The sequence below is a fragment of the Aristolochia californica genome, unplaced genomic scaffold, assembly GCF_029961685.1.
Source record: "Aristolochia californica isolate CCGP_79_NKW_82.1479 unplaced genomic scaffold, dmAriCali1.0.hap1 SCAF_15, whole genome shotgun sequence".
NCBI lineage: Eukaryota > Viridiplantae > Streptophyta > Magnoliopsida > Piperales > Aristolochiaceae > Aristolochia > Aristolochia californica.
The window spans coordinates 24,801,662-24,820,173 of record NW_027181826.1 but is presented as its reverse complement, the minus strand read 5'-3'; the positions used below and the strand labels follow the sequence as shown (position 1 = coordinate 24,820,173).

General features: G+C 41.4%; 2 protein-coding genes and 1 pseudogene across 2 annotated transcripts; 2 read left to right on the top strand and 1 right to left on the bottom strand.

Moving 5' to 3' along the window:
* The first annotated feature begins 1,413 nt into the window (after positions 1–1,413).
* Positions 1,414–11,077, top strand: LOC137951298 (protein PLASTID TRANSCRIPTIONALLY ACTIVE 14-like; annotated as a pseudogene).
* Positions 11,078–14,062: 2,985 nt separating this feature from the next.
* On the top strand, positions 14,063–15,968 carry LOC137951933 (uncharacterized). The gene is made up of 3 exons (XM_068798928.1): positions 14,063–14,587; positions 14,735–15,082; positions 15,274–15,968. The coding sequence occupies exons 1-3, from the start codon at positions 14,264–14,266 to the stop codon at positions 15,766–15,768; spliced, it is 1,167 nt and encodes a 388-aa protein (XP_068655029.1). The 5' UTR covers positions 14,063–14,263; the 3' UTR covers positions 15,769–15,968.
* A 378-nt stretch (positions 15,969–16,346) lies between these two features.
* LOC137951690 (organic cation/carnitine transporter 2-like) lies at positions 16,347–18,075 on the bottom strand. Its single transcript, XM_068798532.1, has one exon. The coding sequence runs from the start codon at positions 18,015–18,017 to the stop codon at positions 16,443–16,445; it is 1,575 nt and encodes a 524-aa protein (XP_068654633.1). The 5' UTR covers positions 18,018–18,075; the 3' UTR covers positions 16,347–16,442.
* Positions 18,076–18,512: the final 437 nt, after the last annotated feature.

Below are 18,512 nucleotides of genomic sequence, written 5' to 3'. Positions count from 1 at the left end.
TTGATTGATCAACTTAATTCAATTGATTGAACATGCTTGATAGCAATGCAAAGTTCTATATGATCCATCGTGCAGTAAAACATGATCAATCAGACTTTATAGGCTCAACTAGTAGCATTCTATATGATTGATCTTGTTGTACAAGCTCTACCACACTGCATTTTGTATGATCGATCATGTCCAAGTAGGGTGATCGATCATGCCTTGTGCCAGAGTGTAATTTTTAGTTTTAAGCATGATGAAAACAAGAGTAAGGGTTTGACAAGTTTAAATAAGTTATATGCATCATTTAAACATGGTTTTTGAAACAAAATATGCCCTAAAAATCCATAACATAAATATGCTTAAGAATCAAAGTTTGATTGAGTATCTACTTACATAGCTAGAGTTCTTGAGATTTTCTATTTCACTTTGACTCTAGGTCTTCAAGTGTTCAAGCTTCTTATTTGTGTAAGTTCTTCTCCTCACCAACAATCTTCAATGTGTTTTTACCTCGAGGCTTGACTTGGAAACTTGAAAACTTGATTATTCATTCTTTTCTCTTTAGCTTTTGCCATAAACCTCACAATATCTGTACTGCAAGGCATATGTCTAAAATACAGTGATGACACTTTTAGCACATTTTTAAGCTATTCATTTTTTTATCGTCAAAATAATGAAGATCAATATGATTGTACCATTGTCATAACAATGTTTTTTGATACCAATATCAAGTACTTAGCCAAGATGTTAAAAATTGTAAAACTGTTGAAACATAGAAACCTAGGTCCTTGAACCTATCTCATACTAGGTTTGACTAACATACTAGTTGTACCTCAGGTTGGGAATAAAGCCATAATAGAGGAATGTTAGTATTTGAATAATGACGGAGAAAGTAGTAAAAAATAAAGGGCGTAAGAGGGTTATGAAGGAGCAAACAAGAAGTAAAAAGGAAAATCAATGAAATAAATAAGTTTAGTTGGCGCTAGCTTGTAGGGAGAGCGTGTCATCCAAATAGTTTCTGCTTTAGGTCGTTTTCTATTTTGCACTTGTTGTTTCCTCTTTAGCATAAGAGTGCTTTGACTACGTGTTTTTTCTTTTATTTCCACTTAGATAGTTTCTTCATTTATTTGAAAATTTTGAATTCATTATAAAAAGAAATAAATCATGGATATCGTATACAAATTGAAACCATACTCTAATCCTATCCTCACTCTTCTCTTTAGACAAACTCTCTCTCTTCTTCTCCTTTTTGTCTCTTCTATCTTTTCTCTCTTTTCCCTTGGTTCAATCCACTGCAGTGAGTGTAGACCCAATTTTTTGACCATGAAGAACAAGAGCTAGTTCTACAATCTCTTGCTTGGCATCCTCTATAATTTCTACTACGCCCTCGAGTGGTAGAAGATGTGGCCTTATTTCCTAAGTACATAACAGATGATACTTCAGTATGAGAGGTGGAGGAAGGATTTGGTATATGAAGTATAGAGATGTTAGTGGAGTAGAGCTGAGCAATCTTCCACCCTTGAATCATTCCTATAAATCGAGCCAAGTATTCATGTAGATTGTCCCCTTGCTTTGTATTGAACATGGTTTGGATTACATCATACAACTTCTGTAAGTTTTCTGTACTAGAGTACAACTTAACACAAGTGTCCCAATTTTTTTTTTTCATTTTCAAGGTGCACAATATTGTTGGCCACATGCTCCTCCATGCTAACAATAATCCTACTAATGACTAAGGTGTCATTCTTGAGCCATTCTACATAAGAACTACCTTCTTCATCAATGAGTGGAGCTGGTTTGGTTAAGTGACCTAAGAGGTCTCGAGTAATGAGAAACTTCTTAACTAATTGGGACTAGCTCAGATAATTAGGTAACTCTCAAGGGTATGATGGTAATTTTAAAGAGATCACTCTTGCTTCCCATATAGTCTCTAGCCATTATCATCAACAAGGAAACAACTTCTTATGTGCAATATTGAAATCACATGGTCCAATTTCTATTTTAAGTTTAATGTTTCTCGTACTTGCCTTTTAATAATTTCTAGCCCTTTCTCTATCAGACAGATTGGGACTTGAGATTGGCATGTCTTCTTTTGTATGCCTTTGATTGCGAGGGTAACTTCTAGCAGCTTTATGGGGACTTCTTACCTAGTGTAGATGAATGCACTAGCTTGCTTTTGGCCACCAAGGTTTGTTTAAAGCAAGACTATTAAGCCTGTATCATAGTATTATATGAACCTTACCAATTTAAATAAGGAAATATGTTTAAATTTTCATTTACTGGCTTTCTTGGTGCGTCTTTGTTTACCACGCCATGATTCCCCTTTTTCTGTTTGCTGCACTGCATGGTTGATTTTGAAGTTTTTTGGGGTTGCAAAGTACATCATTTTTAAATGCTTTTCCACTTTAAACTGCTTCATTAACTTCCTTTTAGAAATTTGTTAAACTGATTAAATTGTTGTATCATCCATTCATTCTACATCTTGATTCTTAAGTGGACTAGTGGTTTGATGGTTTCATGCTAGTCACTGAACCTTGAATACTTTTAATGTGTATACTACATGGAAATAAAAAACCTTGATATTCACGCAAGCATTCTGGTGGGAATTTTAGATACATCTAATCCTTGGACTTTCCTTCTTTTTTTTTCTTTTATAACAATGAGAAAAAGTATTCTAGTAAGAGGGCTCCCAAGGGAGGCAAGAATGCAAGCAAAAAACATACAAACAAGAAGAAGCTAAAAACGAACAAAAGAGCACCCCTGGTCGAAGTGCCAGGGAAGTCAGAAGGGGAGTGAGGTTCCTACAGCAAGGTGCTGCTTGGGAACCCCCTCCCTGGCCAAAGTGTTAGCATTACTTGGCACTTCTAGGGCTGTGATTGTAAAACAGAGAACCGAAAAATAAGAACAGAGATTGAACGAATGGTTTTCCGATAAGTTTATTCTTCTCCGTTTAGGAGGTATTTATAATACATTACAAGTTGATTTTAGGATCAATTTAGATCCTAAAATCAAGGAATAGAATCAAGAATATAATCACGGGATCGGAGGAAACAATCACGCTATACAGTTTCCTCCGATCACGCTATACAGCTATACATTTCAACACTCCCCCTCAAGTTGGTTCATAGATATCAGTCAAACCCAACTTGTCAATTATACCATGAAATGTTTTCCCTGATACTGCCTTCGTGGGCATATCAGCCATTTGACTCGCAGATTGAATAAAGGGGAATTGTATAATCTTTGCATCGAGGTTCTCTTTGATGAAATGACGATCAACTTCAACATGTTTAGTGCGATCATGTTGAACTGGATTGTGTGCAATTGCGATAGCTACCTTGTTATCACAGTGAAGATTCATAGGTTTGTCGTATTCAATCCCTAAGTCTCTCAGTATATTCCGTATCCATAACAACTCGCATACACCATGAGCCATACCTTGAAATTCAGCTTCAGCACTTGATCTTGATACTACCTTCTGTTTTTTGCTTTTCCAAGTGACAAGATTCCCTTCCACAAAAGTAAAGTAACCCGACGTGGATCTTCTGGTTGTCTGATCACTTGCCCAATCAGAGTCTGTATACCCTTCAATACTAGAGATACCATTTTTTTAGAATAACAAACCTTTTCCTGGAGCACTCTTTAAGTATCTCAAGATCCGATAGACTGCTTCCATATGTTCTTCTCTTGGTGCATGCATGAACTGGCTCACAACGCTTACTGCATATGCTACATCGGGCCTTATGTGGGATAGGTAGATTAATCTTCCAACTAATCGCTGATAACGCCCTTTGTCTGCTGGAATTTGATCAGGAAGAATTCCGAGTTTATGATGCATTTCCATCGGCGTCTCTATTGGTTTACAGTCAAGCATTCTGGTTTCGGCTAGAAGATCTAACACATATTTTCGCTGTGAAAGGAAGACTCCATGTTTCGATCTTGCAACTTCAATCCCCAAAAAATATTTTAAGTTGTCTGAGATCCTTCATTTCGAATTTAGTAGCTAAATACTCCTGTAAAGCTTGCATTTCACCTGGGTCATCTCCTGTCACAACCATATCATCAACATATACAATTAATGATGTTACCTTTCCTTCTTTGTGTTTTATAAACAAAGTATGATCTGAGTTACTTTGTTTATAACTAAACTCCTTCATTGTAGCCGAGAATCTCCCAAACCATGCTCTAGGTGACTGTTTCAGCCCATACAATGACTTCTTCAATTTACAAACTTTACCTTGAGACAAAGAACCACTTTTTACACCTGGTGGTAGTTCCATGTAGACTTCTTCTTCTAAGTCTCCATTGAGGAAGGCATTTTTAACGTCAAATTGTTGCAGAGGCCAATCTCGATTTGCTGCTATAGATATAAGAATACGAATTGTATTGATCTTAGCTACTGGTGCAAAAGTATCCTGATAGTCTATCCCATACCTTTGCGAATATCCTTTTGCAACTAGCCGAGCTTTATATCTGTCAATGCGTCCATCCGGTTTGAGTTTCAATGTGAACACCCATCGACATCCAATTGTTTTTACTCCTTTAGGTTGGGGAACAAGTTCCCAAGTGGCATTTTTTTGTAGAGTCTCCATCTCTTCATTCATCGTTTTTTTCCATTTTGGATCAGCTAATGCATCCTGCACATTACTAGGAATAGAAACCCTAGATAATTGATCAACAGTAAATGCATATGATTTAGTCAACCTATGGGAGGACACATAGTTATTGATTGAGTATTTGGTCTTTGCTTAAAGATCAGGTTCATACTATTTTTTTGGAACTCCCCTATTTAATCTTTGTGGATATCTAGAGGTTATGTTTTCTGTAGGAAGACATGTTTCAGTAGAGTCATCAAACATAGGATTCGTATTTACCTGAGGAGGAACATTCTGGGTTGATTCTTCAGTTGTTGGTGCAGACGGGGGCAACTCTGGGGGTTCTTCAGGTGAAATTACTGAAGCACAGTCTTGTTGCACATCATGACACTTAAACAATTCATTCACTGCTTCTAACTCAATAAATTCGGCACCTCTTTCAACATCTCCGTTAGTTTCATGTGGAACATTCTCTTCATTTGAACTTTCCCCCTGAAGAGACATCTAAGGTCACATGGAGCTTGTTGGTGTGTGGATCATAACACCGATATCCTTTTTGAAGATCAGAGTAGCCAACAAATACACATCGTTTGGCACATGGATCAAGTTTATTTCGCAAGATCTTTGGGATATGAACATAAGCGGTACACCCAAAAATTCGGGGTTCAAGATTCGGAAGATGGGGAATTGAAATCAGGGATTGCAGCTTATGTAGAGGAGTGTGAAAATCCAATACGCTAGAAGGTGTTCGATTGATGAGGTAGGCAGCAGATGTGATAGCTTCACCCCAATAAAATCGAGGCATGTTCATGCCAAAGAGAGAGGCACGTACTACTTCAAAAAGTTGTCTATTCTTTCTTTCTGCCAATCCATTCTGTTGGGGAGTATAGGTGCAAGAAGTCTGGTGACAAATTCCGTGAGTGGTCAGAAAAGTTTCGAGAGAAGCATTAACAAACTCAGTACCATTGTCAGATTGCAAAACACGAATCTGCTTTTGGTATTGAGTATGTATCATTGTATGGAATTTCTGAAAGGCTAGACACACATCACTTTTGTGGATAAGCAGAGATACCCAAGTCATTCTAGTGCATTCATCAATAAATGTCACAAAGTAACGAGCTCTAGAAATAGAGGGAATCTTGGCTGGACCCCAAACATCAGAATGAATAACCGCAAAAGGTTCGAAACTTTTATTCAAACTCGGGAAATAAGCAATACGGTGGCTTTTAGCCAATTCACATGTATCACAATGAAAATGCACATCAGTCAAACCTGAAAAAAGTTGAGGTCGCAATTTCTTAAGATAACCAAAGGAAAGGTGGCCTAATCGTGGTGCCATAACCATACAGTTGTTTGAGCATTATCTGCATTGCTAGCTTGATTTGTCTGACTAATTTTCGATCCCCCGTTCTCTGTCAACTCCAAATAGTAGAGTTTGCCCCGTCTAACACCATAACCAAGAATCTTCCTGGTTAAAATGTCCTTAAAGACACAAAATGAGGGCAAAAAAATTACAGTACAAGCAAGAGTGGAAGTAATTTGGCTAACAGACAAAAGGTTATATTCAAGAGAGGGAACCACAAGGACAGTATCTAATGTCAGATTATTGGATAAGATAACAGATCTTTCCCTAGTAATAGGAGATGTACTACCATTGGCTGTTGAAATAACAGATTGTGGAGAAGGTAGGAGGGATTGTAACTGACTGGGATCCCTTGTCATGTGATCGGATGCACCTGTATCAATAATCCAAGGTCTATTCTTAGAATGTACAGAAAATAATAATGCATTATCGAGAATACCTGGATGGGCAACATTTGCAATAGGTAGCTCTTGATTCTCTTCCATGGATGTCACCAAAGTTTTCCCAGCAGTCTTGTTACGGGGATTTTTCGAGAAATCCCACCACTCCGGATAGCCAATAATCTCATAACACCGGTGTTGTGAATGTCCTTTTTTTTTCGCAGTGAATATATACATGATTGTTACCTTTGCCAGAGGATTGAGGGTTCCGACTGCTTGATGATCCTTGTCGGTTTTGGTTGACCAACATCGTCGAGTTCTCGGAGACTGGGTGATAGCTCCCCATTGTCTGTCTCTGTTGATATTCGCGTCTGACATAGGCATATGTACTTTCCAAATCAAGTTTGGGATCTTTTCGCAAAATTTCTCCATGAACTTGATCAAATTCAGAGTCAAGCCCACTAAGAAAAATATGAACTCGAAGCCTAGCCATTGCAAAGTGCAACTGGATTAGCCCTTCGACTGTTCCTTCCTGAGATATAGTTCGATGATCAATCTCTTGGAAAATAGCAAACAGTTCATTGTAGTATGTGGATAACGGTCTACCATTTTGTTTGGTAGAAAAAAGATCTCTGGTTCAGCTCAAAGATACAAGTTTCATCGGAGCCATCATAGAATGTTTTTTATACTGCTTCCCATATCTCCTTGGCAGTGGAGAGGCGAATAAATCGCTGCATGAGCAATGGACTCATGGAGTCAATAAGCCAACTTTTGACTCTCATGCTCCAAGATTAGCATCACCAGATGCTGGTTTTTTTGTTTCGCCAGTGAGGTATCCAGCTTTGTTGCGTGCGCCAATTTGCATCTCCATGAGTTGAGACCATAAGGAATAATTGGTCTCATCAAGGATAATTCTGGTTGGAAACGCAGAATTATCTTGGTGGACTATTATCTGTGGGGATGGGATAAGGTCGATGGATGCGCCTGTAGTGGTGGCCATCGATCTGAATTTTTTTATTTTTTTATTTTTTATTTTTAATCCGATCCGGTTCGGTATGATCTGGGCAGATTCAATTCTGGTCCGCTCCAGTGCTGGTCCGATCCGGTTCGGCTTTAGACCGGTTCGGTTCGATTCGGTCGACCCGTCGGTCTGGGTCGACAGAAAAATAAATGAACAGTGCCTTAAGTTAAAACATAAATACCGTCGTCTTCGGCAACGGCAACCTTCTTCTTCGGCAACGGCAGTGAAGCGTCGGCTTCAGTCGGAACAGGGTGGTGGTGCCGTCGTTGGCGCTCGTCGGCGATCGTCGGAACTCGTCGGCGACGTGATTCCAACTACGTAAAACGCTTTGTCGTCGGCAACGACAGCCTACGTCTTCGGCAACGACAGTCTTCGTCGTCGGCAACGTCAGTCTTCCTCTTCGGCAACGGCAGCGGAGCGTCGGCTTCAGTCGGAACAGGGTGGTGGTGCCGTTGTCGGCATCGGCGACGTTCGTTTGGCGTCGGGACAGCCGGAATATGGAGTTGCAGAAAAAAACAAGGTTCTGCAACTCCGACGGATTTTTTTTTCCTTCCTCCGGCTTCCTCCTTCGGTGATTACAGGAGCACTTAGCTCCGACTTTTTTCAACGGAAAAGAGAGGATAATTCTTCTACTCTGATACCATGTAAAATATAGAACCGAAAAATAAGAACAGAGATTGAACGAATGGTTTTCCGATAAGTTTATTCTTCTCCGTTTAGGAGGTATTTATAATACATTACAAGTTGATTTTAGGATCAATTTAGATCCTAAAATAAAGGAATAGAATCAAGAATATAATCACGGGATCGGAGGAAACAATCATGCTATACAGTTTCCTCCCATCACGCTATACAGCTATACATTTCAACAGTGATGCCAAGAAACATCTATGTTTCTGCATAAATCCTTGAAATTTTTCATTATTGCTGCTGTTATATTTTTGTTATGCATGTCAATCCATCTAGTTTCCAACGTCAAACTTTCCTGTACTGGTATTAATCTTCTATTTAAATGAGATACATATTCCCTGAGCTTAACCGCTGCTTATGAACCAGTTCTAATGGATTCTATTTTTTCAAATTGTTGTGCTTACTCCTTTCTCTTCGTTACAGGAGGACCTTTTGGAGCTGCAGGATGAAAACCTGGCGTGGACTATGAAAGAACACCATCATCGTGCACTAGAATTTTGGGAAAAGAATTGGGTAATTTATTTCTTTGCTATTCTTGTATGTAATGATGCACATAATTAATTGTACTTGCTTCCTTACCAATAACATCAATAAGTCGATACTGTACTCTTCCTTCAGCATTCTGCCGTTCCTCTTAAGATAAAGAGACTTGCTTGTGATCCTGAAAGATTCATTTGGGCAGTGGGTATTGTACAAACACGTTGTATCAATTTGCAGATGAGGATTGGGGCTCTTATCCAAGATTCTAATATGTTGATACCTTATGCTGGTAAGCTTTCTGCTCTTAAAATTTTTCAACTTTTCGTAGTAACTTAAGGCTTAATAAATCTGAATATTTCATCACTAAGTGATATATAACTAGGATGTCTCTTTTTTAGTGATTTATCAGAAACAGATTTCTTGTTTTCATATTTGATACGTCGCATACTCATTCCTGTATTTTAGAAACAAAAAAGGTTTTTTCAGTGTAACATCTGAACAAGTTTTTGGCTGCATATAATTGGTAAGAATCTGAAATTAGAAGTCTTGTTTTGTTAGATATGCTCAATCATTCCTTCCAGCCAAATTGTTTCTTGCACTGGCGTTTCAAGGACCGCATGCTTGAGGTTATGATAAATGCTGGGCAGAGAATAAGGAAAGGAGATCAGGTACACATTACCTTCTAAGTTCAACCCATCTTCTTTACTGGTGGCTGATTTTATTTTATTTTTTGGAATGGCGATAGTAACAAATTCTAGTGAGGGTGATTTGAAAATGTCTTGGCCACTATCTTTTCATTCCTCAAGAAACTAGGGTTTTGTTTTTTCACTCAAAACATGGTTAGGGATGTGGTGGTCATGATTTTAGCACTTAAAACACCAAAAGCATCAGCAAGTGAAATCCACTTTCAGATTATTTTTAAGTTGTAACTTTCTTATGAAGATTAATGTTTCTCCTGTTAGTCCCTTTGTTCTTGTCTTGCATAATTGCGCCTGTTTCATAGGATTGACATCAATTTTGTATTCTACTCTTTGCAGATGACTATCAATTATATGAATGGGAAGAAGAGCAACATGTTCATGGAAAGATATGGCTTTTCATCATCAACGGTATTTGCTCCTGAAACCCACCTTGATCAGGATAAGTCTTTGTAGTGTAGCCCTGAAATTGTTGAAGTGGAGCGTTCCTTTTCTTTAGTAATACTCTTTACCTCTGTTTCCCACTCTCACGAAAGAAAATTATTTCTTCTGAACTGTAAAAGCTGTATTTCTTCTGGACAACTGAGAGGAGCAGTTGTAAATTGAAGACTTAAGAATTATCCCCCATGAAATTAGTTGTTTATTTTATTGAAACAGTTATCCTCTTTCATTGTTGTGGGCTTCTCCTCGACAAAAATTATTTTGCTTGCACCATCACTTGTGTGCTAGTTTAGCAGGTTTGCACTCTAACATTAACTAGATGTGAAGAAGCAGATGGTACATGCCTGTACCATTGTTTGTAAATGTCTGCCAGCTGAAGGCACACTGAACTCAGATAGTAGTTGTTGCTCTTCATGATTTTCATTGTATTTTAGGTTGAAACTGGGGAGGTCCTACCCATATGCTGTGTGTATTTATTCAACTAGTTGGCATTATCATTGCCTCTGCTTGCTTAAAAGAGAGTTGTATAGATTATAAGGCACACTAGGAGGCCAAATTCCTAGATTCTTTCATCGTGTGTGTCATTGACTAGTTGTCATGTGAATTCACTCATGGATTTTCCACATGTATGCAGAACCACCCATGGGACACCATACAGTTTTCTGGCAATGCACAAATTCACTTGGACTCTTTTTTATCAGTGTTCAATATATCTGGCTTGCCTGAGGAGTTTTATCACAATAGTAAGGGCAATACATTATAAACTATCCACAGAGTTTGACTAATCAAGTTCTGTATCCCCTATCCCTAGTAGAAGCGGCTATTATGATGTGGAATAACCATGTCTCTTGTTACATGTGAAGCTTGGCATTGTAGTGGCGAAGACCTTTTTGTCGATGGATCTGTAATAGCTGCTGCACGAACTTTGCCTACCTGGTCAGATGGTGATATACCTCCAATCCCAAGTGCAGAAAGGAAAGCTGCTAAAGAGGTGCAAGAAGAATGTAGAGAGATGTTGGCAAAATTTCCGACCAATTCCGGGGAAGATCAGCAAATCTTAGGTAAACACTCATAGATTCTATCCCTCTAGGTAGAGAAACTTAGAATTGCATATAAAGTTAGTTTTTCCACATTAGCATATATTAAGAAAATGGTGTTTGATTATGGTAAAATCCAGTTCTATGTTTTTCATTGTAATGTTCTTAATATAACAGATTCAAATCCACAAATGAGCAGGACTCGTGAAGCTGCAATTAATTCAAACCCCTGTTAATCTTTATATATCTAATAGCTCCAAAACTCTTTATTGGTCATGAGGTTAATATTGATTTGATATGGGTTCTTGCAGGTACCGCTTGCATCATAAGTTGTTCTTAGAGAAGGTGATCCAGGCCTTGGATATTTATCCAGATAAAATAGTATTTTAAGTGGGGATAAGTTAGTTTTTTTTATTTTTTTCTGTTGTACCATACAAATAGTCTAATGAGAAGGAAGGTTCAGGTGGATGTATTTGTTCATCATGGATCATCCCTTGAGATCGCCTTGAATTCAAGAATGTTGTTATCAGATTTGGTGTCTATAATTATTTGGGAAATCAGATTAGTTCACATCTTAAATAAAGCTCAAGCCTCTCGTATCTCTTCCAGGTCGAGAAGAATTCTTTTCTTGGATTAGGAGAAGTTTAAAACAAATCACCTTCACTTAATTTTCACGGTGATGCCTCATAAGATAGATTAACATCAACTTCGTCTCATTTGGTTCATTTCTTACTTGCTGAAATGACTTTATACTGTATAAGCAAGCTGCGCAGATTGGGTTCAAGGCAAGGATGGAAAAACCTACTGGGTGTTTCTCCTCAATTTCCCATTTAACCCAAGCAATGCCACCCCTGATTGAGTCTTTAATCTGTGTCCCAAGCAATGCCACCCCTGATTGAGTCTTTAATCTGTGTCAGGGATGTATCGTCTTGTCCAGAAAATACGAAACATCTACCCGAGTAAATCAGATATTTCAGACAAGATGCCCTGTCCGAATTGAAACTTATCCAAATGCAATGACCAAAGCTGGACCTGTCCAGTCTCCACAGTCTCGCTATTTCAAGTAAAACATCAGAAACACCACCTCCTTCCGTGGATATTTTTCGCCTTTTCCCTCACAAGAGATCATCTTCACCAGAGTATTAGTGGAAAATGTGTGACATGACTATCTGGGCACCCACCACCAGTGAGGTTTTCTTGTTCTTCGTAGAAAAATTCCGCGAGCATAGATTTCTCTTTCCTCAGCCTACTTTTCTTCTTTTCTCAAGGCTCTACAAAAGCCTCATCATCATCCTGCTGCATGCATCACATTTAAGCAGGGTTACGCGTATCAGTATCAGGAATAAAAGATAGAGGTCATCTTCAAGTTCAAGTTCCCGGCAGTAATTCTTTTTAATCCAAGTTAAACTCCTGTTTTTGCCAGTTAACTGTAAAATCTGAAATCAGACTTCTCACACGAGCAGTAGGTGGAGTGTACAGATTTGAAAATGGGTGTCTGAGTTGTAACTAATGATAAAAAAAATTCAGTCTGAATCCAAGTATTTTAAAATGGTGTATAGAGGTGAGAGAAGTCGCTGGAATCAATCAAACCTTCTCAGATTCTTCCACTAAAACTCACAGCATCCATTAGCGAATACTTCTAGTTTTTGTTTTCTTGAAATCACTTAACAGGCCTTTTCCTAATGCTATTGAATAAGTGGGTAGTTGAAGAGAGGAGACTGCAGCACCTTCCTGGAAATCTTCCGACACTATCAAGAACCCAAGCAGAGATGAGAGATTCCCCAGATAACCAAAACAAGGAACTTCAAATCCTGCAACACAGCAATTTTCTGAACACTAGAGATTTCATTTTATCAATCTGGGTTCTATTTTATTCGTTTGGTGGAAGCTTGACAGATGGTTTTTCACAGCCAACTGGCTGAGCACTGAGCAGCAGCAAGACAGGCCTGCACTGAGCTTGTTTGACCCCAGAAACCTTCTCACTCGCTCTCTCTCTATATATATATACTTCTTTATATGCAGGCCATCCAGAGAACAACAATGATCCGCAGGCTCCATTGAAATCTCTAGTTTATGTTTTCTGCTTCCATATGTGTTTTTCATGTAGTATTGATGGTTGTTTCTTTACATGATAAATCAAGCTCTCTCTGCATCACCTATTGTTCAATGAATCTTGCCAAGAGATGAGAAAAAAAGTGGAAGACTTATTTTGTCAAAATAGTGTGAGGAGTGATGCTTCTCCAACTTTCCTCTTTATTTCTATTAAGAGATATTATTTTTAACTGAGAATGAAGGGGGAACAGTTGTGCAATATGTTTTGTTTTTGGTGAAAGGCATGGCACCCTAATTGGGGGAGAACCTTCCCCTCCTTTTCTATCTCCAAACTCATTAGAGATAGGGAGGTAAGCTAGGTTCGGGTTTACCAAAACCCCAACCTGAACACCTTCCCTGAACCTGGAGACAATCACCATTCTTGTAACCCCGTCCCTGCACTCTTCCTGTAAATCCGACTTAAACCCGACCCATTCGATACTATAACATGTAGATAATCATATGTTTTCCCAATCCAAGGAAAACGATGAAGGATAAGATCAAACCACAAAATAGCCAATCCAACGGCTGAGATTTCAAAACTGGATCCACCAGGCTGACAAAAATGGTCCAACCGTTTCCAAACTTAGCTTAGAAGCAGACCGGCAACCGGCAATCGGTCCGACCGTCCTTCCACCCATCAGCATCAAATCGGGAGCCGCTCCTCAACCATTGCCATCTTCTGACGTCGGCCGTGACACCGACCCCGAACCTCTCACCGGGCATACGCCCGAAACATCCGGCCGGCCCACACACCCCGGTCCGAGCACCGCTGCCGCGGTCGGCCTCTCGGCCAGCGCGCACGTGGGCGAATCGCCATTCGCCGACGACGGCCGGAATATGGACAAATGGACCCCCCTGGGGTCTTTTCGCTTCTTCTTTTTTGTCTTTTTCGCGGCGAGGCTGATTCAGCCACCATGCGGCTGGAATTTTGTCTGGTAGAGAAGAGATAGGGTAACGTGACAGTGTTACTGTGAGACTCCCATGAGAAGCTTTAATTGAGAACACCAATGAACCATCTCTCTTTAAACTAATTGCCCATGTTAGCATGTTAGATGTCACATTCGGAAAATATGTTAGCCGATTCATTCGATATGTATCTAACTTTGAAGCGCCCATATACTAAGCGTCTAATGTGCTTCTCACTGGCGTCTAGTCTCAAACGAGGCATTTAAACTGTCATCATGCAGGAATTAAAGAAATAAAGAGGGGACATGGTTGTGTCAAAAGCAAAAGTGAATAAAGCAAAAGAGGGTAGCAACTAGCAAGGGCAGCGGGGACACAAACACCAACATGCCTCTCCACTATTAAAATCATTCCTTGCCGTTGGACAGATAAGCTGTCTCTTTTGTCTCTTCCCCAAAAGACCTCGCCTTCTCCCCCTTCAAATCCATTACAGACGACACTAGATCCAACAAATCCCCATTTCTTCAGCTTCCCTTCCTCCTCCTTCTTCTCTCGTTGGGTCATCATAACCGTTCGGTGATGGGTTATCGAGCTAGAAGGAGGTGGTGCACGCAGCCGCTGACGCCTCTGCTGGAAGGTCCCGACCCGGACACGTACAGTGATGAGAACAAGAAGGAGAGTTCGTGGGAGATAATTCGAGCTTGGGTCAGAATGCAGATGGACAGAGGGTCGTTTATCGGCGGAGGTGGTGGTGGTGGTGGTTCGCCTACTTCTGACTATAAATGCAGATGGACTAATAGGGCCGATCTTAAGCTCATGCTGGGTGTGCTTGGATGCCCGCTGGCGCCTATCTCTTTGCCTGATGATCCCATTCCCCAGCCGTGTGTTAAAGGCAGCCCCATTGTAAGACTTTTTAACAATCAGTCCAGCTTCCAGCTGCTTCACTGTTTGCTTTTTATCTGCTCGGTGTAATTAAATCCTTTGACAAATTCTCTCGCTCTGAGATGATCGCAAGTAACTGAAATCTATATATTTTTTTTTATTACGCAGGAGACTTCCTCCGCGAATTACATCATCCAGCAGTACTTGGCGGCGACGGGGTGTTTGAAGCAGCAGAAATGCATGAAAAGCCTGTATACGACGGGAGTGGTGAAGATGGTCTACTGCGAGACGGAGATTGGGCCTGGTAAAAACGTGAAGAGCGCAGGGCCACGAGGTGGGGAGAGCGGGTGTTTCGTGCTATGGCAGATGTCGCCGGGAATGTGGTCGTTGGAGATGGTGGTCGCCGGTCACAAGGTGGTCACCGGCTGCAACGGGAAGATTGTCTGGCGGCACACGCCCTGGTTGGGTATACACGCTGCCAAGGGTCCCCAGCGGCCGCTTCGCCGGCTCATCCAGGTACGTGAAGCCGGTGGGGGCATTTTGGGTGTTTTCAATTTTTAATATTAACTGAAAAATTAGAGAAAATTTCGCCTGGTTTGAATTATATATTAGAAAATAGGCCTGATTCCAAAATATTTATTCAATAATAAAAATATTATTTCTATAAATCCTTTATTAGGACTTAAATTAATTACGTGTATGTCCAGGGCTTGGACCCCAAGATCACAGCCAGTATGTTCGCCAACGCACAATGCTTAGGCGAGAAAACAATCGACGGCCAAGATTGCTTCGTCCTCAAAGTTGCGGCCGATCGGAGGAACGTGATCGAACGCAGCGACGGGCCCGCGGAGGTGATCAGGCACGTCCTCATCGGCTACTTCAGCCAAAGAAGCGGACTCCTCATATACATGGAGGACTCCCACCTCACCAGAGTCCAGACCCCCGGCTCCGATACTATCTACTGGGAGACCACGATCGGCAGCAGCGTCGAAGACTATAGGGAGGTCGACGGGGTCCTCATTGCTCACCAGGGGAGATCGGTGGCGACCGTTTTCCGATTCGGTGAGATCTCCGTGCAGCACAGTAGGACGAAAATGGAGGAGTTGTGGAGAATCGATGATGTTGTGTTTAACGTCCCGGGCCTCTCTAGCGACTGCTTCATCCCTCCGGCGGATATTTACGAACTGGGGTCGCGGGATTAGTGGTAAAAGACTGAAAGTGTAACTTAAACTGTTTTTTTTTTTTTTTTTTTTTGAGAAATTATAGGATGACTTCTTGTCGGGAAGATTATCAGATTAATGACCCATTGATCAAGAACAGTGTAGTTTTTATGTTTGTGGAATGTATATCTGTAATTCTGTATTGACATTTCTAATTGAAAAGAGAATCTTTATTCTTTTTAGCATTTCTTTGGGTTTGAATCCAGGTTTGTAACATTGTTTGAGGCCTGGGGTTTATTCCGACGAGTTCAACAGAGAAGCGGATCAGGAGTTGCTCAGGCTTACCATCTCACAACTCTGCTGAAATATGTAATTGTTCTTTTGGTTATTCGAATGTTTTCGGATCTGGATGCTTTACAGGTGAAAGTTAAGAGTCTGTTAATTCTGATGAACACTCTTCTTACAGTTTTTGAGCCTATCAGGTGTTTACAAAAATTTCTCTACGATCTTATGCTTCCTTTATTCAATTCATTGTTCAGTTTTTTATGCTCAAACCCATCTCTTGCTTCCATGATCGCGTCACTTGTTCTCTCTGGCGAGTTCCTGAGGTGTCTGTGGTCTTTTCTGAAAACAAATTGCACTGGGATGAACATAGAAAGAAAAATACAATAGCCATCCTCGATGAAATAGACCAGTACATAAGTTGTATCGCCTCCTCATGCTTTGGCAGAATCATGAGCTTGACTCTCCTCCCTCTCTTGCTCTTCCATGGTGTCACAAAACGCTGCACCTCGGGTCTCTGGCAAGGAAACGACGAACAAGCCGCAGAGCCCTATCGCTAAACCGAATACACCAAAGGAGATGAGAGACCCGCCTTCCTTCCTCCCTACTGCCACCAGAACAGATCCAAACACGCCCCCAAGAACCAGAGCCTGCCTCACGAGCGATAAGACTGAGTTCCTCACGCAAGTGGGGAAGAGCTCCAGTGTGTAGATCATGACTACGTTGATGGCGGAGCACGCGCTGAAGAAGGATCCCACCTCGAGTCCAATCCGTACCCACTTCGTCATCTCCCCCACTCTTCCCTCCAAGATTCCGCAGGCGATGCTGGTAGCTCCGCTGAAAAGGGTGAATGCCAGCACCATGCTCCTCCGATTCAATCTCCCTATCGCAAAGAATGTTAGCAACATCGCTGGGAACTCCGCTAGGGCATTGAAGGTGACGCTGAGATAGTGATTCAAGCTTAGCGTCTCCACCGCCAGTGGCATCGCGTAATACATCAGTCCTACACCGAAGCTCACCACCATCATTGCTAACAGTCGCCGAAGACTCCATCTATTCTCCCACAAGATCTTCATCGCCGAGTAGATGTTCACGTTTTGGGGCTCCTCTTCAGGGAAAACCCCAGAGGAGGTATAGTTTAGTTCGTGACCATTGGTAGCGGCGACCTTTCTAAGTGTTCCAATGGCTTCGTCTCTCCGACCACGCACGAAGAGCCATCGAGGCGACTCGTAAACCAGAAAATAAACAAGCAGACAGTAACAAAGCGCGGGGCTAGATGTCCAGAGGTACAGGGCTCTCCAAGAGGACTCACTGCACAGAAAAGCCAACAATGGTAGGGAGAGGAACCCGAGGGTGAAAGAGAAGAAACCGATGACACCAACCTCACCTCTCCACCTCTTCCCGACGAGCTCCGTCGACAGAACGAGCGTGCAGGTACCAATCGACGCCCTGCCAAAGCCGCTAACGAATCGGAGGAGGGAATACACCCATATATTCGGCGAGAAGACGGTTAAAATCCCGGTCAGCGACATGAGAAAGCAAGAGAGGAGGAGCATCCTCTTGCGGCCAAGGCAAGAGTCGGCGAGGGTGGCAAGGAGGAAACCGCCGAGGAGGCAGCCAACGAAGAAGGAGGAAGTTGGGAGGCTTGCAAGAAGAGAGCTCTCGCACGTCAGGTGCCACTCAGAGACTATAGAGGTCTGCAACGGCCTGTCCCACGCCCAAGAACTCATGGGTAGCTCGCACGGACTAGTTCCAGACCAGCAAGCTGGGTCACTGGCGTCTGTACAGTGCCACGAAGGCTGCTGATCGCTGAAGACGCTGATGAATGTCTGCTGTGCGTCGAAGACCCAGGCAAAGGAAACCAGCACGGTCTGGAGAAGCTGTGCAAGGCCGAATCCGCCGATGCACTGCTCTATGGAATCATCAAGGGAGACGGCGACTTTCTTGACGCCGTCTCCCTCCCACTCAGTCGAGATGGGGGGAAGAAGAAGGGGAGAGGTGTCTGCCATTAGAGCACTGAACCTCTTCGAATCAGATTTTTTTTTCAGGCAGGATTGAAGTGGTTATGGAAGGTAGCACAGTCCAGATTTCACCTCTAAATCTAACTCTTATAAAATTTTTAGTCTTGAGTCTCGATCATTAGAACTTTTAATGGTCGCAGTATTTTAGATTTCTAGTACAACTGGTTTTTCTTTGAAGGGAAATGCTTATCTTTGGTTTTTATTCTAGAGCCCGAGTCTCTGCTCTCTGGCATTCCGGGCACCTGGTTTTATTTTTAGAAAATAAACTTTTAGGATATTACCCAACTTTTGAACATAATTATACAAATAACCAATTTTTTAATTTATTTAAAAAAAAAACCTAATTTTGACACAGTAAAAAATGCAACGTAGGTTTTAACCAATTATGTTGTCACACTTTATCATCACACATCAGTAGTTGATGAGCCGAACACCACGTCATGTCATCTTCAAGAAACGCCGTCACCATCCATGTTGGATGAT

Bases quoted from the DNA above. Each gene is read 5' to 3' on its own strand.
- LOC137951933 (XM_068798928.1), top strand. From the start codon at position 14,264: ATGGGTTATCGAGCTAGAAGGAGGTGGTGCACGCAGCCGCTGACGCCT. The intron at 14,588-14,734 runs GTAAGACTTTTT...TTTATTACGCAG, and splicing joins GTGTTAAAGGCAGCCCCATT to GAGACTTCCTCCGCGAATTA. The intron at 15,083-15,273 runs GTACGTGAAGCC...GTGTATGTCCAG, and splicing joins CGCTTCGCCGGCTCATCCAG to GGCTTGGACCCCAAGATCAC.
- LOC137951690 (XM_068798532.1), bottom strand. From the start codon at position 18,017: ATGGCAGACACCTCTCCCCTTCTTCTTCCCCCCATCTCGACTGAGTGG.